This window comes from Acomys russatus, chromosome 24 (genome assembly GCF_903995435.1).
Source record: "Acomys russatus chromosome 24, mAcoRus1.1, whole genome shotgun sequence".
Taxonomy (NCBI): domain Eukaryota; kingdom Metazoa; phylum Chordata; class Mammalia; order Rodentia; family Muridae; genus Acomys; species Acomys russatus.
The window spans coordinates 17771601-17796659 of NC_067160.1; the positions used below are offsets into that span (position 1 = coordinate 17771601).

General features: G+C 42.5%; 1 protein-coding gene across 2 annotated transcripts in view; it reads right to left on the reverse strand.

The window, feature by feature from the left end:
• Positions 1-25059, reverse strand: part of Cers6 (ceramide synthase 6) — a 254092-nt gene that overhangs the window by 159978 nt on the left and 69055 nt on the right. For both annotated transcript variants that reach the window (XM_051166944.1, XM_051166945.1), the window contains exon 3: positions 17945-18075. In XM_051166944.1, the coding sequence (XP_051022901.1) occupies positions 17945-18075 (131 nt within the window). The remainder of the gene's footprint in view (positions 1-17944; positions 18076-25059) is intronic.

Genomic DNA, 25059 nt, shown 5'->3' on the forward strand with positions numbered 1-25059 from the left:
AAAACTATTGATATCAATTCTAAGTGAGCTACACAAAGGAGAAAACATTAGTTGAGAATGCCTCCTTCATGGGCTAGGTGACAGGTCACAATGATCTGCTTCCAGGTGTGCTCCTCTCTGGACACTGACAACTGTGCCCAGCAGAATGTAGCACTCAGGAACTAGCCATGGTTTGTCAAAGGAAGCTGACCTGAGTCTTGACACAGGTGCCTGTTAAGCAGGTAAGGTGGGAGGAGGGCACGCTAGGCTGGAGCGGGGAGACAGAGAGAGCATAAGGTCAAGGGGCAGGGATGGTTACACCATCCTCCCTGGAAACAGAGGCCTATTAACAAAATAACAAGAATGAACCTAGTACTCCAGACTCAGCAACAATCTGTGACATCTGTGGCATTGTTAGAAACCCTCATAAAATTCTTAACCAAAGTTAAAACTTGTTCCAGAAGAGAGTCTAGTGAGGCCCTTCTTTATTTCAGGTGACAATCAATATACTACTTATTTACATACTGCTTATGTATTTACTTATGTACTACTTATTCTCAGTAGGGTAAGAGCTGACATGTATTAAGTGCAGGCAAAACAAGTGTCAAGAATAACTAACTGTATGGCTCCGTTTTAAATTTAAGGTTCCATTTTAACCCATATTAAGTGTAAAGACATGAATGGTGAGCAGGTGGGTAAATGGTAGAAAGACAGAGGGAGAAAAGACACCCTGTGCATTCCAGACCATGTGTGCTCTGGCCGTTTGGCCTGAAATGCAAGCCTCCCACTAGGACCATAAGGGTCATATTTTGCTGAATTCAGACAAATAAAGAATTGTGACTTAAAATTACATGCCACTTAAGAAATCAGTAAGCCAGGAAAAAAAAAAAAACATGTTTTTATTCCTTCTCTCAATAACCAAGAATTTTTTTAAGAAAAGAAAAAAGAAGAAGGAGAAGGAGGAAGTGGAAGAGGAGAAAGAGAAGCAAGAAAGAGGAGGAGGAAGAGAAGAGGAGGAGGAAGAGGAGGAGGAGAACAACAACAGCAACAAGATGAACAAGAAGGAGCATCACCTGCACCACCTTCACCTGCACCACCTTCACCTGCAGCACCACCACCTGCAGCACCATCATCACCACCACCACCACCACCTTCACCTGCACCACCATCATCACCACCACCACCACCATCACCACCACCTTCACCTGCACCACCATCATCACCACCACCACTACTACCTTTACCTGCACCACCACCACCACCTTCACCTGCACCACCGTGTATGTTTTACTTCTTCGGACAGAAGTCATCACATCAAAACCACTAAACTTTGTAGATTATAAGGAAAATATGGGGGCATGAAATGGGGTTGGGCATGGAGATAGGGAGTGGATCTAGAGGTGAGGGAGAGGAGTAGGAGGGTAAAGGTGATCAAAATCAAAACACACTGCACGCCTGTGTGGAATCCTCAAAGAGTAAACACACTATATATTTTTTAAAACAAAACCTACCAAAATATTACATCACCTGGGTATCTGATAGAAATAAAACTCAGATAGAGCACATGGTAGCAGTGTGTACTCCAGGACATAAGCAAGCCTGGAATGCTGTTTGACTAGAGGGAGGCATTTGATTCACTTTCTTGACTTTAAGTACTGGAAATTGAAAAGTAATTAAGGGTTAGGCTAGGTGCTGTCTATGAATTATTTTATTAAATCCTTACAGCAATTCTTTTAGGTTTCTGAGATTATTAGTCCTGTGTTACAGCCGAGGAACTAATATCTAGGGGTGAACTAAGGAAACAGTATCGTTGTCTGTCAAGGGAAGAGACCCAGGTTTTCTGTCCAGCATACAACACAGAGCCCAGCATAAAAGCAAGGACTCAAAAAGTGCTCATTGACCACACTGAAAACCATACAAGTGATGCTTTTGCACTAAGTATATCAAGTATTTAGCCAGAATTCCTGCAAATGCTTCATAGTTATTGAGAAGACAATATTTTCGTGTTGAGCCAATCAAACGGAAATGATGCATCTAACATCATGTGCCACTTTAGAAGCAGAATCAAAAAGAGCTGAAAGTGGTTCAAGTTGAATATATTTCCATGACTAAAATTGTGACAAGAGAAAAGCATAGATAAGACGTGTAACCTTTTCAGGCGTTTTGGTAGCCCAGGCTGGCCTTGAACTTGCTATTTAGGGATGACCTTGATCCTCATGCCCCCACCCATGGAGCACTAGGGCTATAGACATGTGCCTGAACATCCAGTTTACATGGTACTCCTTGGAAGAAACCAGGGGTTTCACACATCTAGGTCAGCACTTAAATAGCTGAGCAAAGTCCTCAGCCTGAGAGGCATTATCTCAGTAAACAAAGGAAGAAAAGACGGTTGAAGGAAAAGGACAACAAAACAACAGCATTAGAAATATTTGCATTTGGCTGTTTCTTGGCATCTGTGTGGGGTCACTAACATGTGCTACCTGCAACTGTCAGCCCTTCACTTCTTAATCCACAAAATATGACCCAGACCACCTTCTTCATACACTGAAAATTTCTCATTTGTCTTCCATTTTTCTTCAGAGCCCCACTTTTCAGGCCCCCCACAATGGACTGGATATAAACCCAAAAGTATTTCTACTATTCCTTCCTTTCTGGCTATTCACCTAGTCCTAGCCTCCCCTACCCAGCCACTGAGAAAAGACAACAAAAGAGTAGGAACACTCACTGAGGGTTCCTGAGTGGCTTTAGCATACCAGGCTCACTGGTTCTCCAAGGCCCTGGAACAATAGTAGACACAGACACCACAGGAAGGCCTGGCTAAATCTTTTTACATGATGGACACATCATGGCACAGGGCTCCCTGGACACAAACTTGTCCTTGTATGACAGAAATGATGTAAGAAAAACCGACATGTATCTCAGGCTATACACCTCAAAATTGATTCTTCCTCAAAAGCAATTATAAATGTACATATACAGAAATCGCTCCTCACAGGTTTGGAAACGTGGGGCTCTTGAATCTCATCTGCTTGCTCACTCAGTACACCATGAGGCCTCAGCCCGTGCACAAGAGCTCCGTGACACCGATCTAATTGCCGTGGCCCATGTCCTGCCTCAACTCTGAAGAGCAGAAGATAGGGATTTGGTGTCAAGCAGCACGCAACTGCCAAGTCCTCCATAATCACTGGGAAAATGAAGTGGATGAGATTTCTATTCGGAGGGTGTGTGATTTGTTCTGGAACTTCTGGCACATTCCTGGTCTCAAGTCTTCACTAGACCTCAGAAGCTTGCAAGCTCACCCACTCTTTCCTGATTACATGTCTTGGGTTTGTTGTTGTTGACAATTTGTATTTTTTTTAATTTAACTTTTTTCACTGTTTGAATTTCATTTCCGAGGACTGAGTTGACAGCAAAATACCCATCATCCTGATAGGGGTTTTTTTTTTTTTTTTTTCCTGTAAAATAAAACACAATAACTTGGCTCTCTTTCTCAATGGATTGAGCATTGGACCTCCAGATAAATAAGACCCAATAGGTATAGCTAATAGTAAGATAATAATTTAATTTAATTTAGTTTTATTTTCTTGACCTTTCAATGTTCAATTTTCAGCATCTACAGCGTCACTTCTATGTGTTATAATAGCCCCATCTTCCTTCAGAAGAGACCGGAAGACCGCACAAGGTCAGGAAGGTGCCTACTCAAAATCACCACTGTTACATATCTACTAAAGAGAGGCTTATGTTTTTTGAGAAAAATGTTTTTATTTTCAAAAATATCTCATAGGTTGGTATGAGGTAACACAAAACCAACCCTACTCTTAAGTGAGCTGGACTCAGTAACCATGGCATTTCTGTGAAAGCGGGCCAATTGGGGACACTGAAGCCGAACAGCATGTGTCCCTCACTATGAAGAGAACACAGCCAGAGCAGGTCAGGCAGGGCTAAGCTGCCTTTTGCCTGTGCTTGCTCATGCCTCCCCATGCCTACTAGAGTTGCACAGCTGAGCACATCGTGGCTTCCGCTCCCTGCAGCAGCCTTTGCAACTTACAGTGCTTTCTCCCTGCTCTCTCCTCCACTGTCATCATCCTCGAACTTATGCCTCAGACAGAGAGCCCTCCCCACTTACTTCTCCCTCCCTCAGCAGCCTTCCCTGGAACTATCTGAAAGACAAACTCAAGTTTTCTCCAATTAAAGTCAATTTGCTAGCTCCCAAAGGGTCAAAGAAGCTCCTGGAGCCCAATTAGCTGTCTCAAGCTATAGGCTTTACTGAGTGCCAGGCTTTGTGCTGAGCACAGGGATGGAAAGGGAAGTAAGCCACGCCCCCAGGACCCAGGGTGAGGGCAGCCTATAGCAGAGATAGATGCAAAGAATAAAGAGGGCACAGGCCATCAGGCTGAAGAACTAAGGGCCTGTGGGTTCATCAAGGAGAAAGGAGGAGATTCTCTCTGTGGAGTTTCGTCACTTGGGCATGAGAGGAAGGAATGTACTGTGAGCAAATAAAGCCCCACAGCACCGCTTTCTATATCGACTCTGATCACAATTCCACATAGAATTCCTGAGCCATCCCTAACACTATACGGTAGAGATAATTTAGGAAGAGCTACATGCGAATCCAAGCCTTTCCAAGACCCAAGACCCAGACACACATTAAGTGCCTACCACATTTATAAGAAAGTACCAGGTGACACTAAAATTAAATGCATTGAATTTTGTTATACCTGTGACTAAATAGAGGAATTGGCAGAGCCTCCATGAATTAGGCAGTATGGTTGAGCCTTGAAGGTCAATTCTGTTAACTCTAACCAGACTATGACGATGCAAGCAAGCCTGTGTGCACGGCACCAATAGCCTCAGGCATAGTAGATCGGCAGAACACTTCTGCACTTTCCTGCATAGTCCAGCCCAAGGGACAATAAACAACCTTTCACCAGACAACATTTTCTAAGATACCATGCACAGCAAGCAACAGGAGCCAACTTTAAAATGATTTTTCTTCTAACATATTTAATGCTTTCAAGTCACAGTAGCATTGTAGACAGTGCCAACAGTTCATTTTGCATTTAAAGTGACAGTGGCTCACCTGACTCCCTTTTTGTTAAATTTCTTGTCACATGGCTTACTTGGAAATTAAATTTGGAGGGGCCCATGAATAACCTAACCTGTCTCCCCTATAATCATCTGAAATCTGCTTAAATCCTGCTATTTGAGAACTAGCTGTACACCCTATCACTCAGCCAAAATGCCCATCACCCACTATCTTACACACCAATACAGTCAGCCCTACCTCAATTTACTAGAAACTGTGCTCACACCTCAGGAGATCACCGCTGAGGAGTTCTGCACACCAACTCCAGGACAATCAGACACATCGGCAATGGCCACGGGTTCTTTAAGGACTCTAGGCACAGGGACATGGTCACTCCAAGTTTATCACTGAGGATGGTGAGCAGTCAGACGAAAACTAGACACTGAGCAATAAACTGTCCGTCCTGGGAAGGGGGTGGGAAAGGGAGGGAAGGCAACACTGAGAAGGAGCCACAGAGAGAGCATCCTTCCCACACCACAAAACTCAGCTCTCTCCGGTCCTCTTGCTTGGATTTTTGGCTTTGTTGTTGTTGCTGTTGCTTTGCGATGGGGTCCTGTCATGTAGCCCACTTCTTCAACTTCACTGTGTAGCCAGGCTGACCTTAAATTCACCATCCTCCTGACTCAGCCTCCTAAACATGGGGATTAAGAATACGTGCTACAGGACTGGACAAGTTACTCAGGAATTCAGAGCACTGGCTGTTCTTCCAGTGGACCTGAGTTCGATTCCCAACACCCACTTGGTGGCTGACAGCCCTCTGTGACTACAGTTCTAGAGATCCAGTTCAGGGCCTCCCAGAGCACCAGGCACACACAGGGAAAACAGAGGTACATGTAGGCAAGACACCCAACACACATAAAATAAAATAAAATTTGAAAAGCAGCATAGTCTACATTTTTTTAAAATGCTATGAAATCTGGCTTAAAGCAGATTCCTTGATGGCAAATTAGGATACAAAATTCAAGATAACCAAGACTGAAGCCACAGCGAGGCACTGGGGAAGAAGTGTTCCTCTTTCGTATCCCAGGTAATGAATGGCAGACTTGCTGAGATGCTGATCAACTCTACTAATCAGTAGAACCCATTGCCCCTGCGAGGCCCTGAATCTCAGAAAGTTTTGCTTACTCAGCTTTATGAGGCCAGAGGAAAGCAGTGCAGACCCAGTGATATACACATTACACATACGCTCTCTCATTTGCTCCCAGCCTCACCCTCTGACTGGGCGTTTCTTGTTTCCCTTCCATACTGGCAGCACCCTGGGAGAGTGACTTTATTCGCCAAGGTGACACAACTTGAGCAATAACATGGGCCAGCTGCATCTGACTCCAACCCTCAAAGTCCTTCCTTAGCCCCTAGAACTAATAATGAGCACATTAAGCAGCAAGCATCTGTCTCCAGGAGCCGTGCTGACCTGCTAAGGCTGATCAGACTGTTTTTGCCATAGCAGAGGAGGCTTTACCAAGGCCAGAGCCGCTGGGCACCAGGCTTTGTTCCTCCCTCCCTCCTGACAGAGGCAAACTGTGTCCTCTCAGAATCACTTGGGCAGATTTTAAACCTCCGTGGTTCAAAGAGACTCACTGCATGTTCTGACATTTCTCATGTGGTGCTTCAAAAGCCTTGGCTTCTGCGCACACAGCAGGCATCGCTCCCTGCTGAAGTAGGACACCTTTTCTCATCCACTTCTGTCACGTCCTTGCACAGCGGCAAGCCAATGGTGCCCAGGCTCTGGTCTCACACTGGTTTTGTATCTTTTCTCTCATATGTGTGTAATGCCACAGTCAATAGTTCTGCAGATTCATGTGGATTCTGCCTCCTTAGGTTCCACAGAATACAAGAGCTCCTTTGGACATTGAAAGCTGGCTCTTCTTGCGTCTCCATGGATCTCTCTTCCCAAAACATCATCACAAGAGCCACCTCTTTTACACGGGGTAACTCTGGCTCTGAAGGGGCCCACTGGCAAGGGTAGACTGTGGACAGGTAGCTATTTGCTACTCACGCATTCTCTCAACTTTATTAAGGACAGAAAACAGGTAACACGAAAGGTAATTGATGCTCACTACACTCTTACTAGGTACGGCACACCTCTTTCAATATATGAACTCAACAACTGTATGGAGTAGTCACGGTTAATACACACGTTTTTATAAATAAATAGGCTTAGGGTTGCCTAGCTATTCTCCCAAAAATCCCATGGGGTTTTGTTGAGAAGAAGGCATGGATTCCGACTGCCTGGCGCCATGGCTCATCCCATCACTTTGTCTGTGAGGCCTGTGAGAATTTAATGCCTTTCTAATGTGCCCATTCATATTTGCTTATCGATGACTTCCTCTGCAGGAAACACCAGACAAGTACCTCGATTTGCACTGTACAGAGCTGAGTGTCTCAGGAATACGCACACGCACATACCCACGAACACAGCCACACACACGACATATCCACTGGATGTTGCAATCTGCCCTCTGATCTCAGGTAACCTCCTTCCATCTCCTCCCCGTAGCTTGGTCTGAGCCCCTCCTACACTGTTACTGTCTGACCACTGTACCTCCTAAATTTGTTGCTGAAGCTCTAGCTTAATAGAGAGCATTTAAGGAGATAGCTAAGGCTAAATGGTGCCAAACAGGTAGGGATCCTGCTTGGTTTGACTGGTGTCCTTGTAAAAAGCAAGAGAAATTCCTCAAAGTAGAGGCCAAGGGAAGAAGATTGAGGAGAAACCAAACTCAACACATCTTGACCTCAGACTTCCAGCCTCCAGAATTTCTGTTTAGCCCACTCAATCTGTGGTATTTCCTTATGGCAGCTCAGGCAAACCAAAATGCCACCATCAACAAGCAAACTTAAGGACTTTTCTAAGAAAAGGTGTCATACTTATTGCAATGGTTGAGTATTTCCTAGCCAGTTAACATGTGAGAAACTGAGATGGTATTTTGGTTAAGTGTCCACACTTTCGGCATATCATTTATAAAATGTCATTACATCATATGCTATTTTGTTCTGTCATGCAACTCTACATCGTGTAGCCATTTGTAGGGACTGGGCATGCCACATCAGCACACAACTGACTGCACCATCGTGCAGAGGCAGATGACTCACAGACCCTGGAGATAAAGAACATGATGCTTCAAAAGCCTTCCTCAAGCAGTCTGACAAGCAGGTTCTATAAAACCACTAACTCAAGCATTGTTACTGAATCACAGGTACAGCACGGAGATGCACAGGTGGAACTGAAGACTGATAAACTGGCCTGTGGGCGGCTCACTGCTCTCCCCTTTCCCTTCCCATGTATCTGTCTGTAGTTACCAACTTACCGAATACACATATGCACAGTGCTGCTTACATATGTATATTGCTATGGGCATACCTATGAAATTATTAAATGATAAATACTTATTTCTGTACAATAGACTTTTGAGTAATTTCTCCTAATTTTTAATGAACACTATACACAGTTTTATAATACTTTATAGCCAAAGTTGATTATGCCAAGTTCAGGAAATAAGTATATTTAAAAATAAATAAAAGAGAAGACATGGTTTATAGAATCAAAAACCGGCAGGCAAACATTCGTTATGAATATTAACCTTAATAAATTTGATTATTCCTCTTCTTTGTCTTCATCTAGTTCATGTTAGATACAATTATTTGAAAATTAGTATCAAAAAGATTGTTATAAATTTAGAATCTAAAGTGAAACCAATGGACCAAATGTAAGCAGAGCACAAACATGCTAAAGGTGTAGCCAGCTGACCAAGGTATGCCTTGCTTGATATTTTTAGCAGAAGTCTGTTTTTTGCAATTAGCTGCTACACATGAGTGAAATCCTAGCCATATGGCGTGGGGAATATAAGGGGCTGGATCCAAATAGGAAACCTGAGTTTGCTTTGCTAGAGACTGCAGGTCCAGGACAGGAAGGAATCTAAGAAGAAGGGCCCACTGTCTATAGGCCACTTCAGCAACCTTCAGATCTTCCACCATGAGAGTGACATCACAGCAAAGACATTAAGTGCCTTCAGTGGGAGCCAGTTGGGCTAACTGCAGCTGTGGACCCTCAATAAACCATGTTCCAGGAATAATAGCAACTGGCATCCAATTCTACATGTGCCCTGGTGTTCCTATGGTATGGAAACTGGGAAGTGCCTGTGCCAGACATGGAGGGACCACATTATCTATCTTGCAATGCCAAAAGAAACACCAGTCTAGGTTTACAATCCCAAGGCAAAGCACAGGTAGCAAGCAATGGGTCACTGGGCTGAATCCAGCCAGCTGCCTGTTTGAGTACTGTCCAAGGCCTTAGAAGAGTTTTACATTTCTTAATGGCAGAAAGGGTTTTAAAAACCTAATACTTCCTAATATCAAAATGATATATTCAAATTTCAACATCAATAAACTCTTTGTAAGTGAGCTTTTCCCCTTCGCATTGTCTCTAGCTACTTTTGAGCCCCAGTGACAGAGTTATAATTACAACAAAGTCCATTCTAGTCTAAAATATAGCTACTTATATAAGTTTGCTGACTTCTGTCCCCCCAACAAAAACTTACCTGAATACAACCTATAGGTAATAACGCATTAAAATAACAGTGTCGAGTAGGAGCATAGAACATATGCTGAGCAAGGAATTCCCAAAATTTGTAGACAAATGGATTGAACTAGAAATTATCATAATGAGTGAGTTCACCCAGAAGCAAAAAGAGTCAAATGGTAAAAACTCACTTATATCGAGATACTAGCTCAAGGGGCATGTCCCATGAAAGTCTTTACGTGCCAGGAAAGTGGGTCAGAGGGGAGGACATCCTATTGGGACTTTGAGTGAGAGAAGCAGGAGAGAATGGGGAAATAGAAGGATCCAGAGGGCCCTAGAAACCTACAAGAAGAACATTATGATGCGCAAATCTAGGCCCAGAGGTCCTGCTCAAACTATGGCACCAGCCAAGGACAATATAGGCAGTAAACTTCAAACCCCTACCCAGATCTAGGGGATAGAAAGGACATTCTCCACCGTTGAGTGGAGAGTGGGTTTGACTTTCATGTGAACTCTGGTGCCCCATTTTTTACCACGTCTCCTGGATGGGGAGGCCTGGTGGCACTCAGAGGAAGGATAGCAGGTCACCAAGAAGAGACTTGATATCCTATGAGCATATATAAGGAGAGGAGGTCCCGTTCAGTCACAGACATAGGGGAGGGGAGTAGGGGGCAAGTGGGAGGGAGGGAGGAATGGGAGGATACAAGGGATGGGCTAATAATTGAGATGTAATATGAATAAATTAATAAAATATTTTTAAAAACATACGCTGAGAGGTGATCAGGTACTTATGTGTTTTGAGTGATGGTGTTGAGCAACCTACATCCATGGAAAGTCACTCTCACCATCACAAAGGCAACAACACAGTTCAATTCTGTGTTTTTCAAGAACAAAGATTCCAACTGTGTGATCAGATTTTGTTCAGACTCAGGATCAGAATCCAAACACCGCTGATCATATATCCCAATACTGAAAGAAAGAAGATATCCTTGTTATAGACCATACAAAATGTATTATCCCCTCTCTAAAAAAGCTAAATAAATACAAATTAAAGAAAGAAAGAAAGAAAGAAAGAAAGAAACCCTGCATTGACTGCGCTGGCTAGACAGCTCAGTTGGCAAAATGCTGGAGATCCTGAGTTTGGATTTCTAAGTATCCATACAAAAAGCCTGAGCATGGTGGCACATGATTGTAATTCCAGCACCAGAGAAGCAGAGGTAGTCAAACCTACTCAGTAAGGGCCAGGCCAATAAACAGACCTGGGCTTCACTGGGTAAGTATTCTCTGGGTATACATATGCACCCATTTGCAGCACCACCCCCACCACCACGACCCACGATAAATACAAATAGCTGTATTTATCACTTAACGCCAGCATCAACTTCTCAAGGCCCTGTACCAAAAAGAAGAAAGAATTGCCATTTCTGTTTAATATTTTTTTAAAGACAGTCATTTCATGATATGATGAAAAAGCACTTCTGAGTTTTTTCCTCTGGTAAAATTTGCTTCTTCCCAGAATAAGGAACATATGAAAATTGTTTACATATATTTTGTTGAGGTTTTTGTTTGCAAAAAAAATATTTGGTTATGAAAATTTGGCAAATGCGTTTGCTGTATGATGTGGACATATGATCTCAGATTAAAGAATTTGAGAGAACTGGCTGCTTATTTCCAAGGTTATTCAACCCGTGTTCCTTCACCCCAACTGTTGTTTCCATTTCCTCTTTAAGGTTGGAAGACAGCAATGTTCATTTATCCAAATAAAAAAGCAATTTCACTCACAGTGACCAAATTGAAGGCATGAGGGCAAATGATTAAGCCCTCATTATCATTCTGAGTTCTCCAAACCCAATGGGATCTCACATTAAGGAAACCACAGGGCTTCTTTGTGGAAACAAGGTCACAACTTCAAGAATCTGCCACTAGAGTGGCAGCATTTGGGTGTGGTTTACTCTGCATTAATTCTGGAATGGAATTCCTAAAGGGAGTCTCAGGGGTCATTTCCAAGGAACTAAAGTTCTGTTCTTGAAAGCCCTGGGGGAAAACATTCAGTTTGAGTAAACTATTACTAATCTTTGACGCGTGATTATTTTTCACCCTGCATTTTAAGGTTATCACACAGCAAGTTTGTCCCTCTGATCAATTACAGACTGTTTTAATGAAAGTCTTATAGGATATTTACTCCCTGGTGTGTGCTAGTAAATGTACTTCAGGGCTCTAAGGAATGCGGGAGACAAGTCTGAAGCCTTGAGTGACAAGGAGGCTGTTTATACTAACATCTTCCTGTGTCATGGAAGACATAACTTAATTCTACTGTCCTGGGGATGAAGCATACAACTCTACTAAGATTGTCAGAGAACGGTGGCAGGGTTTTCACCCATCCCAACCAGCATCAGCTTCTTTCCTGAACCAGTTTCTTCTTAAATGTCTCACATGACATCATCTCTTATATATTCTCCATTCTCTTTCAAGACCAATAAAATAAAACAGTACCAAAAACCACTTTATTTCAGTTTCCAATGCAGACTTAAATGCTTTGGGAAGAAATAGTCACCCAACCTGACACGGCTGTGAGTGCCTGCTTCAAGTGAGGGAAGAAAAACAGGATCAGTGCTTCTGTGCATTGTGCACAGAACAGCTTCCAGTCACTCTACGTGCATTAAGTAGGTGAGCTAGACATCAGACTCATCATCTCATCAGTGTGTACAAGCATTGTTCAGCAGGCACATCAATGCTACTTCACACTGATGAAAAACAAAACACAATTACTCCCTGAAGGGAGTCTGACTGCAAATACACACACACACACACACACACACACACACACACACACACACACACACACACACACTTCCCAATCTGAAATCAGCAAATATGTGTGCTTCAGTTGTCTAATGTGATGTCAGTCCTTCTGAATAGCAGTCATCTCTTTTTCTTTAACAAGGAGACCAACTAGGAAAGGGAGATGAATGAGAATGTTATTGCACTTGGGAAGCATATAAATAAATATAAATCCAAACACCCTGGGGTAGGACTTGAACATCCATTAGGAAAACTCACTAGGTGGTAGTAAACTATATCTATTCTTGTTTGCTTTCTGTTGCTGACACAAAATACTGACCAAAAGCAACATGAACAGAAAAGGGTTTATTTGGTTTACCCTTTCCAATTCATCATGGCAGGAAGCCTAGGCAAGATCTTGGAGACAGGAAGGGAAGCAGAGAGCATGGAGGAACTCTGCGTACTGTGTTGCTTTCCATGGATTGCTCAGCCTGCTTTCTTATATAAGCCATGACCACCCTGCCTGGAGTGTACTGCCCTTAGTAGACTGAGTCCTTCCAAATCAACCATTAACCAATAAAATTCCCCACATACAATCCACAAGACAATCTGAGAGAAGCAATTCCTCAAGTGATGTCCCTTCTTCTTAGGGGACTCTAGTTTGTGCTAATCAGCACAACTGACCTTCACCAACTCAGCACACAAACCCATCCCTATTCAGCCATAACCTTTCCTTTGTTATTTCTCCCCAACATCTCATGTTAATATCACAATATAAAGCACCTGCCAGCTTTTTAAATCCCATAGTCTAAATTTTTCAACAGTTTAAAAGTCAAAGTTCTCTTAATTAAAGTACCCAGTCTTTTAACTGTAGGCTACTGCAAAATCAGTTACATACTTTCCACTTCTAAAAATGAAAACACAGGGCACAAATACAATCAGATCAAAACAAAACCAAAGTAAAAAAAAAAAAAGTATACAAAGTTCAGATGTTTTAGGACTCACTCATGATCTTCTGGGGTCTAGCAGGCTTCAATACCTCCATTTCTCCAGGTTTGTCATCTGTAGCCCACATAGCTTGTTTTGTAGGCTCAGGCTTGCTCATTACACAGTACTGTTATCCTTTATCCTTGGCAATCATCTCATCATCCCAGAGTCTCTAAAGTACCAGTCTGAACTGCAGTTAAGGCTGTACCTTCATCAATGGTCTGCTGGCTTCTTCGGGTACCAAGTTTCAGCCTTTCTCTATTACCCTTTCAATCCCTGGGTCCCCACTGCAACTGAGGCTGTCCCTTCACCATTTGGCCTCCTTGGACTCCCCATGGGGATTCCAAGCCCGCATGGTGTCAAGTTCCAGCTACTCTCTCTGACTCCTTGATGCCTTCAAGACAAGTATCATGTAGGAGACTCTTACACACAACCAAGTTCCAATACCAACTTGAGATGCAGCTTTCACACACCCCCCACCACAGCCTCTGTGTGAGGATGCTGAGGAAACACTTCCCAGATTTCATCTCAGCAATGTTGGTCTCTTATTAATCATAGATGGCTTCTCAATCCCAGCTAACCAGTGTTCAATGTTTCACTAAAGCAAAGGTTTCACTTTCAGTGGCGTTGATCTCTTGTGAACCATAGTTGAGTCTTAAGTCTCAGCTGACCAGAAAGCAGACTCTTAATTTAAGCATTATCACACAGGCAGAACTTGGAGGCAGGGACTAAATCAGAGACTGCCTTAGTTAGGGTTGCCATTGCTGTGATGAAACACCATGACCAAAACAACTTGGATGGGACGGGGAGGGGGGGGGGGGGGGGGGGGGAATTCAACATCACAGTTTATCACCAAAGGAAGTCAAGACAGGAACTCAAGCTAGGCAGGAATCTGGAGACAGCAGCTGATGCAGAGGCTATGGAGGGGTGCTGCTTATTCACTTGCTGCTCATTGCTGGCTCAGCCTGCTTTCTTACAGAATCCAGGACCAGTTCTTATGGAGGCTTTTTTTCTCAGTTGACACTCCCTCCTCTCATACGACTTTCTCTTGTGTCAAGCTGACATAAAACTATGCAGCACAGAGCCTGTGCAGGCATGCTGCTTAATGGTTTGATCTCTGTGATGGCACAGCCTGCTTTCCTTGTTTCCCAGGACTACCCTGTCTAGAGGCGGCACTGCCCACAGTGGGCTGGACCCTCCTCCCATCACCAACCATTAACCAAACAGAATGTCCGACAGACACGCCCACAGGTCAGTCTGATTGAAGCAATTTCTTGAGATTCCCTCTTCCCAGGTAACTCTAGTTTGTATTGAGTTGACAAAAAACAACCAGTACATCCTCCCTGGTTGACAGCTATTCTTCTACAACATTTTTTACAGGTTAAAAAAAAAAAAAATCATGCGCACACATGACTAATGTAATTCTACTTTACCCCTCACATTTTTCTCTCCACGTTCTCCTTTGTCACGTCATCTTTTCCTTTGAGAGTCTTTTGTTTGTTTTGAGATAGGATCTCACTATATTGCCCAGGCTTAAAGAATCTTCATACCAGCTTCCTGACTAATTGGATCTGTAGGTTGTACCACACATGCAGCTCTTAGAATTTCTATCCTTTGAACTTTGCATCTGGTTTTCCAGAGTCAGAAATTTTTCCTAAAGAATATTTCCACTAGGCTGGTATGTACTAAACACTCTTCAGTTGTGGCCATGTGGTAACTGAGATCCACGACTCCTTCCAGAACAACGCCATTTCTACCCATCCTCAGTTTACAAGTACTCATTTGGTAGTCTCTGTGTTATGGGAAAGGCTAAGAGGAATGTGTGTGGCCCTGGTGCTCTCCAGAAGTCACTTATGATACAACTAAGAGACTGAGAACAGTTAAGTCAAAACGCGAAGCAGGAGGAGACTGCAGTTTTTAACATCAATACTTGCTGCAAGTGCTCTGAGGACTGGAAGGAAGTTGTGCTCAGTCCTGGCCCATGAGTTAGGCCATACTTTGGCCTGTGCCTGGGATTTGAAGAATTGGTAGGGGACAGTGGGCAACCAGAAGTGGCAGGTGTCCTAGGCTAAGAGTATTTCATCAGACACGTGAGCAAGGCAGTGGAAGCCCAGCCCTGCGGAAGAAAGGGGACCTTTGAAGTGACCTCCACAGGTGAAAGCCAGGCTCTAGTTATCAGGGTAAGAGTCTCATATTGAACCTTCGGTTGCAGAAAAATCATCCAAATTTTAAAATGGCAGGCTGTGGGGGTGGGCTATTTTAGAGTGATGTTTTGGGAGTCATCATAGTAACAACACAAGATACTACAGAGAGCAGAGTAATTCCTTGGTAGAAATATCTGTACTGGACACATATGGCTTAGAAAACTGTTGTTGAGAAGAAATGATTTCTGGGGGAGAATTAGATAGAGTAAGAAAAGAAAGAGCTTGGAGACTAAGCTGGAGATGAAATGCATTAGAATACACAGGAAGGGCTCAGAGTAAGCACACACCCAGCACTGGAAATAGAGAAGAACCGCCAAACTACAAGTCAAGAGGCGTGTCCAATAAGAGTTCATCAGCACTGGGTCACGCACACGGCCCTGCGATCATCCCAGCAAGGCCCACATGCCTCTAACAGCTGATCTTTCTGATTGGATCTTTAATCCCTGACTGTCCATATCACTTAGTACATACCTGACTATTATCTCATGTGGACCATGGACCTTACATATGTACTCAGGTCTTACCCATCTGACACAGGTGCAGTGAGCTTCTTGTGGTTAGAGATTGTGACATACGCTTTGCATTTTGTCCACCCTCTCCACTGTGCCTGTGCACTGCCACACCTCTGTCATTCACTTAGAGATATGCGTAGCCAAGCGAATTGTCTTGTTACCTGTAGTTTAGCGGTGATTGCTACTTAAAATGTGGTGTCTGGGCCAGCAGCAGCAATAGCATCTGTGAACCTCTTAAAGATGCAGAATCTCAGCTGCCTAGTCACATGCAGGGAATCGGACTCTCCATCTTCACATAGAAGAAGCCTCACCGTGCCACCAAAGAAGTGAGTTGGACCATGAAGAGAGAGCACGTGACTTAGAGCACAGGCCGCAGTCCAATCTCACTCCTGCTCAGACTCACTGTTCAGTGATAGAGGCCAGGCCCTTTAGAGACGGGGCAAAGACCAAGGCAGGAAGCAATTCCAGCTGCTGCTCAGAGCCTAGATACAAAATCCTGCCAGGAACTGCGACTGAGTTTACGTATGAGATGCGTTTCACAGATCGCATCTACTTAGCTGTCCCCCCTCCCCTCAGGAGTTTATAAATATCCTCTCCTCCTGATGATCCCATTTACTCTCTTCATATCTCCCCAGCTGCAGGAACTTATGGTATGGTTCTGCATCTCATTCGCTCTCTCAGTGTTAATTATGCGATGCTGAAATACTTCTTTTTGGCTAATTGAAATACAAACCTGAAGATGCAAACGGAACTCGAATTCAAAATAGGAAGTGCTGTGAAAAAGGGATGTTTCTAATAGCACTACTGCTGAAATAATCAGGTGTCAGGTCCAAGGTCCTCAAAGATAGAGCTGGATACACAGCAATGGCCACATTCATAAGATGAAGAGCACATAGGGCCTGTCCCATCTTAGCTGGGTATGTACTCAGTGTCTAGATCTTCCTTAGGTTACCATAGTGCATATTCTATTATTTGTGCATGTGTCCATGTAGGTCCAAGTACCCAAGTGGGTACTTATGCATGCATATGTGGAAGGTGACTTCCTCAAATCACTTAATCACTTTTCACCTTATCTTTTTTTTTTTTTTTTTTTTTGAAACAGGGTCTTTCAATCAACTTGGAACTCATCAATTCATCTAGGCTAGTTGGCCAATGGTTTGAAGGCTCTGCCACCTCTCTGCTAGGATTACAGATACAATGTACACAGCCACGCCCAGCTTTTACATGAGTGCTGGGGATATGAATTCAGATCATCCATGAAGCCCTCTGCCAGCCCTGGCTTTTTATTACTTTTATTAGCATACAATCTACATGCCATGAAACAGAAGAGACTTTCATTATATCCCCACTGTCAAGCAATGCCTTGTTAAAATGCACACAGGAATAGAATACAGCCATTTCTTAAATCTCTAGGAATATAGGATTTTGCTATTACCCATTGATTTAATATTATCCTAAAAGCTTATTTTTTATGAGTGGGAAAAAATGTCTTGGTAAGCCTTCTAATCAATTTCCCTGAAGGAACTGTATTAGGAACTGCAGTTTATTTATTGGATCCATACTGGAAATCGCCAATCCTTTAAAACTACTAGTCCCTCAGATTTCCTGATCCATTTCCTCACCAGGTGTCATGCTCTATAAGGAGGCTGGGGTCTAGAAGGAGTGGAGGAGGAGGAAGAAGATGAAGAGGAGGAAGAGGAGGGGGAGGAGAATGAAGAGGAAGAGGAGGAGGAGGAAGAAGAGGAAGAGGAGGAGGAGGAAGAGGAGGAGAAGGAAGAAGAAGAAGAAGAAGAAGAAGAAGAAGAAGAAGAAGAAGAAGAAGAAGAAGAAGAAGAAGAAGAAGAAGAAGATGATGATGACAATGATGACATGTACTTACATGCTCTCACAGAACCTGGTCAGGGTGCTGGGTTTCTCCTGGTTGCGTCTTTGTCGAAACCAGCGCTGAATGCTCCGAACATCCCAGTCCAGCTGCTTGGAGAGTCCTTCTAATCTCTTCTCATCAGGATGCTACGAAACAAGATACCAGAAAAAAAAACTTTTTCACCCATTTTTATTTCTACCGTTCACAGGTTTCACCTTACATACAGCTGGAGTTTACCTTTGTTTCCTACTGCTGGAATTTCTGTATCTGTGACTGGGAATCTAGTCCATGCATTTGAGGCATGAGCAAAGATAATACCTAAATTACTCATTATCAAACAAGACAGAAAAGTAAAAATCTTGCCCCGATGCTTGCATTTTTTTTCCTTATCAGCAAATACTTCTTATGAAGCAACCAGCAACCAAGAGAGGATGAAGCAAGCAGCCAGCTGAGTCAGCTCCATTGGCCTTCAAGGGGAGAGTTTACAGAGACAGTAATCAAATAGTTCACCTTCCAGGGGAGGGGGAGCATATTTACAGATCTTATAAACAGAAGATGTTGAAAAGACAAAATACAGTTCCGAAATGTATCTGCTAAGGTGTCATTTCTAGTATCACATCCCTTTCCTCTCTCATCTTCCTTCCCCATCTGTGTCACACAGTCATCTCCTTTTCTTCCTTTGTCATCCACTTTCACTAGACCACACCTCCAGTCTTACTAACCCTACACGTGACCTAAGGGAACTTACATGGACAAGATGGTCTTAAGACAAGAGGCATAAACCCAGTTCCTCACCCCACTAGCCACCCTGAGCTTTGGTCTCTTTATCAATACAAACAAGGGTGGTTTATCAACTCACAGGCGACTGTGGCAAAGACTGAAAATATATGTTACACTGACTACCTGTTAGCTGTCTTCCTTTTCTCTCTCCCTTCTCTTCCAGATGTTAAAGAAACTCTTTCTGACTATCACAAGAGGGGAACTTGCTGTACGACAAAACTGGCCAAGAGAGTTCCATTCCTTGATTTATTGTTTGCTTTATCATCAGATGAAATAGCCAAACAGGGAGGAGGGAGAAGACTCACTGGCCAGGCTGTAACAGTATACACATAGGACCTGAAAGTATCTTGGCAACTCAAGGGGTCTGCCCCTCCCACAATTTACCTGTTAAAGGGGAGGAGGTGATGCCTTTGGGAAGAGGCTATCACAAAAGAGCAGCTCTCCTACTGAGATTTCACTGCTGCTGAGGCTGCCACTGCCCTCCCCCAACCCCATCCTCCTCTCCCCTTCCTTTGTATGCTCTGTCCTTCCCCTCCCAAAACCCAAGAAGTGAATACTACTGGCACCCAGATATCACACTTCCAGACTTTAGATCAGTGAAAGGCTCATGCCTATTGCTTGAGTCCCTGGTCTACAACAGTCTGTGGGGCAGCCTGAGCCAACTGAGACAGACAGATACCCCAAAAGCACAGTGAATGGCATCCAGTTACAAAGTGTTCTGGTCTTGTGTCTATAAATGCCACTTGCCAGCGTTCAGTGGGGCATGCGCCCAAGTTCTTTTCAGTAAGTAATGAGAGAAACTACAATCTCCTTTTATGACTTTATTAATTGAGAATATGAGAAGCGGGAGGAGTCGTTGCTATATTTTGGTTATACAGCCTTCCTGTAGGGATGAATGTTTTTATCACTATTTTGATAGCATCATACGATATAATTCATTGTGATTATAATCGCCACACTACCCGCTACTGTCATCCTAACTTTCCCTCTAAATTCCTTGATCCTAACTCATCCCATAATGGCTACATCATTGTGGAAAATGACACTGTCTATAACAGCAACCATAAACAGGCAAGGCGGGACCTTGGGGACGAGAGAAAATATTTTTTACTAGTAGTAGGAGAAAACAAACAAACAACAACAACAAAACCTACGGCTCACAAATTAAAAATGCTAAAGTTAAGTTTCATCACCCAACACTGCCCCAGGTACTTCGGTCCCTCTTATTCCTTTAACTAGAAACATGAGCATTAAAGCATTTTTTGCCAGGGTTATTCTGCATGAACAAACCTTAGTATTCTTATACCCTCCCCCAATCACATAAATTACTGTAGACTGTGGACTTTGCTCTGGACCTGGGGTTTTCCCCCTTTAGAATGTGTCTTGGATGGTTTCCAAATCCATTCAGAAAACAATGTCTCTTCTGTTGTGAAGTGTTAGAATCAACTCAAACTTTCTAGTCTATTCTGCTAACTTTGCTAGTGCCCAGCCTTCTAAGAGTGCTGCAACAATAAATTCAACATGTCAGTAAATGGTGGGATTCATTCTTCGGATTAAAAGAATGTAGGTCCAAGGGATCTGTGCTTTCTCTTTTCGCTTTTGTTTTGTTTTTCAAGACAGAGTTTCTCTGTGTAGTCTTGGCTGTCCTGGACTTACTTTGTAGATCAGGCTGGCCTCGAACTCACAGAGTTCGAACTCACCTGCCTCTGCCTCCTGAGTGCTGGGATTACAGGCGTGCACCACCACTCCCGACTGTGTTTTTTATATTAATAATTTACTAACTTTATTAATTTACTCTTTGAAAAGAAAGAATGGTCATATCCCAAGACCTCCTCAACCCAACAGAATAGCCTCATCTTTTCCATCAGAATACATAAAAAGTAGATTCTCAGTGTAGTTATGACTTTCCTTTTGTCATGAGAGAGGCAGCTTGTTCATATCTTTAAAACCATTCAGATTGTGCTGTCAGGTGAGGAGTAAACTCATGGCTACTACCTAGTTTACCACCTTTGACTTGTTAACATATTTGTAGGATTTTTTTTTTCATTTATTAGAATGATTAAACACTTCTCTATTGCAAAGTTTTTGGGGTTTTGTTTTTGTTTTCTTTTGTTTTTTATCCAGTATGTCATTTGTTTTAAAATTGGCTTAGAGTATTCTTTACTTAAAAAAAAAAAAAATCTATGCAGCTATTTGCTAAAACTGCATTTGAATTCACCAATCTTGTCTTTAATTAGAATTAGATATTAAGATTAGAAATATTCTTTGATACTTTCAGGGTTTTGAAGGATACAAATCCTTGATGCATTTTGACTATATCCTGATATTCTGTGAGAAGCAGAACTTTAACAGTACAAAAGGCTACCCCTTATCCCAACAGCACACTTCACCTTTGCCCCAGTGAAAGCTCACCCTGCTTTTCCACTGGTCTATCATTCATGTCTCAGTAATATGTGCTAATTAATACTCAGAGACATTTATATTTCTATGTTACAAGAACTTATGTCACAAGAATTAACTTGTTAATACATAAAATTGAGACAAAACCAAATAAACATGTTGGTATCTGTAATACGATCATACAACTCTTAAATTAACAGAAGGATAATTATCATCTTCATTTTATTTGTCACGGATGCCGATCAAGAGTACTTAATGATCTCCTCAGGTGCTTCTTAGAAAAGCTTGTAATGTGTATTCCCTGTGATGACATTCTTCATGGGTCTTATTATCAATAGCAATACTGTTTCCTATAATCTCAACTGCTTTAACATTTATATAGAAAAATCCATTAGTTTCTGGCTAACTTTGCACTGAAACTTCTTTGAGTTTGTGTGGTAGTTGTTCATTCAATTGTCTTAATCTTAAAGGTATACAATAACATAATAGTCTATTACCTGAATACAAGTTCCATAAACATAGAAAACATTTAATATCTTTTCCACTGGTATTTATATTGTAAAAAGACTTATAAATGTTTTTTAAATGGATGAATATTTAAATAGTAAGTTTGGCCTGCACCTTTCTAATTTAAATGACTTTTATCTCTCTAGCTCAACCCCATATGAGCAGCATGTAAAATCAACATGATTTCCTCCCCTCCCTTGCTTGTCCTCCCCACCCAACATTTGTCAACAGTATTATCTTTCTTAGAGTTTGCTTTTGTACTATTAAATGTCCCTTCTCCCGCTTTTTGATTTGCCATGGTTAGCTGGTCAGCTGCCTCCCAACTATTAAGCAATTCTGCAATCAGTCAATTTCCCACTAAGTTCTCCTTCTCAATTCAAGTTAGTTATCCTTTTTATACTGTAGGAACACACAATGTTAACATTCTGTTCTGGCACCATCCCTCACATTTCTTCCTCTCTTAGTTTTTACAGTTTAAATATATTCAAAACTCACAAACTTTCCCAGTAATCTTGTATAATCTTCTGGTTAGCTAAAATTAATGACAATTTCCTTAAGAGAGAAAAAAAGGAGGACAAATTAGAGAGAATCTATCTATAATTTTTATATACAAAGATTATTTTTATTATTTTTTGTGTAGGAAAGAGAGAGAGAGAGAGAGAGAGAGAGAGAGAGAGAGAGAGAGAGAGAGAGAGAGAGAGAGAGAGCTCACACATGTGTTTGAATGTACATGAGCAAGTGCCGGCAGATGCTGACAGAGAACAGAAGGGTATTGGGTCCCCTAGAACTGGAGCTGTAAGTCTTAATGGCCTCCTGACATGGGTGCTGGAAAATGAACTCTGATCCTCTGGAAGAACAGCAAGCACTTTTAACCCATGTGCCACTTGTCCAGCCCCTGCCTCCAATCTGTGACTGGAGGAGAGGAAAATCAGGACATCCTTCCTTGAGGTTCTAGCCAGCGTTCCTTTGCCATCTGCAAAGCATCTTGGGAGGTACTAGAGAATACAAGAAGTAAAAGGGTAACTGAAGTTGGGATTCCATCGTACAGTTTCCATGCATCTGTCATGGTCTGTTGGAACTTTGTGGTGATACAGCTATTGCTGTCTCACATAGACTCTTGTGAGAAACTCCTCTCTCATGTGCTCTCTGTAGGAAGTCCAATAAAATCACTGGTCTCACCAACTTGGACTCTGGTGAAATAGTACATTTGTCAGACATTAGTGCCCATCTGAGGTCAACAGATATTTTTTGTGTGTTTGTCTCCCCAGGAAAAGGTAATTCAACACTATGAAACACTGCTTCATATGTCAACTGTTATGTATGTTTAACCTCATAATTATACAACCAATTTGATTAGGAAAGTGAGTCTGTTTCATAACTTTGTCAAGAAAGGCCTCCCAAATTAAAAATATACTCGGATAACTGGATAAAATCAGCCAAAACACAGGCACTTAAAAATAGTCATCGGGTAGAAATCATCATTTGGTGTTTAAATAGGCTTAGCAGTCAATAACCGTAAGTCCTTTGGCTCCATCCTCAAACTACAGAATCAGAAGCTCTGAAAATACAATGCAGCAGTGTGTACTTTAACCCTCTGGATGAGCAATGCATTGAAATGTGGGAACACTGGCTTAAATGGATGCTGTGTCATCCACTAGATGATGGTGATGATGAGGAGGAGGAGGAGGATGTGTGTATGTGTGTGTGTGTGTGTGTTGTTGTTGTTGTTGTTTTATTCAGTCCTTACGGAAGCCTGTATTGTTTCAACTTAGAGACCTAACTCTAACTCAGGCAAATACCAATGATCCTAATTATTTCTTATTGGGTGTAGGTTCTTTATAGTGTTTAGAATGTGATAGTTTTCCCTGTGGGGCAGAGGTAGATTCTCTATAGTATGTTAAATATAATAGATTTCCATGCAAGGCAAAGGAAGTAGAGATAGGAAAAAAAAAAAAAAAAAAAAAAAAAGACAGACAGACAGATGTTATCACAAGAGAAGAAACTGATGAAGAATGTCATGACATATTCATCTGCTGATGTCAGAGGTAAGAGCTGCATGGTCAGAGGAGATGATACTACAGTCACAGAGGGCAGGCCCTACATTTAGAAGATATCGTAATGAGCTGCAGATTACATCTTAGGAGTCTACAACACTCTTTAAATGTAATGTGTTCTTGAGAGTGAAATCTAAGGAACATATGCTGACACTTGAAGTGTAAGCTCATACAGAGATTTACTCCCAAATAGGCATTCATTGCCCCTTTCCCATCTCCTGTCTGCCAGGACCCACCCACCCCTCTTCTCTTCAGTCACCTATGTATTATAACTATTGCCTTTGGAGCCACAGAGCGGGCACGGGAACAAGCAAGGGGAACAGTGAGGTAAGAGAGGGTTTGTTTCTGAGATTTCTTGCTATGGGGCAGGGCAGACACCTCTTCATGGGTGGCTGAGTTCATAAGTTCATGGGTGACTCAGCTAAGGTGAGCCTCTTGCCTACTTGCCATCTTGTAGCAGAGGTTGTTAAGCCCTTGGGGGTCACCTATGCATCATGTATTGGGGCAATGAGCCTGTAGCTAGAAGCCTGCCTGAGCTTGGCCCCCAGTGCCAAGACACAGTGTGTCCAACAGTAGCTTCAGGAAAGGGGGATGTGACAGCCAGCAAGCTATGGGTGTCCATAGCCAAACAGCATCCCCAGGTGTTTCTTAGGCTTATGTACTTGTTCCACCCATATCCTCCTGCCTACAGGTATCACACAACAAAGCACAGCTTGACAGTCTGGGAATGGGCTCTTTCTCACCATCTCTAATGATCTAGACTTGATGTTCAGTGTTCTAAGAAAACGTGGAAAGACCTATAGTGATATTTCACTTTAGTGAGGTAAATTATATGGAAACGCGAGGCTTTTTCTCTAAATATTTACGTTCCCTACAACCACAGGGCCATGCAATGTCACCTCTCAAAACTACAAAAAGAGTTTTTGATAAAAGTCCATTCATTCTTCTCCTACTGCTTACAGAGATTAAAAAAAAAAAACCTAATATTTCTTCATACTTTTCTAGCAAAAAAATATCATTTTTAAGAGGCTAGAGAAGACTCCTGTAGACTTTTGGCAGAAATGAAGGCAAGAAGATGAACAAAAGTGTCTGGATAGCTGAACCAACAGCTGCAAAACATGAGACCAAGAATACCAATGGCTAGCCCCTCAAACACCACTAAGAAACACCGTTTGCTTCACACTGTCAAATCACACCTTCCAAACCTGCACAATTCTTCAGGAACTGAAAGAGGGCAAAGGAGCCATTTGCTATGAGAACACTCGAAAGATAGCATTCCTCCTGTCTTAGGCGTTCTTATCCAGCCAAGGGTAAGCAGAGAAAAGCCGAAGCCGGGGCCTAGGGAGCGAGAACAAGGTGTGGGGTCTGAGTCGGCTGGTTTCCTTTTGT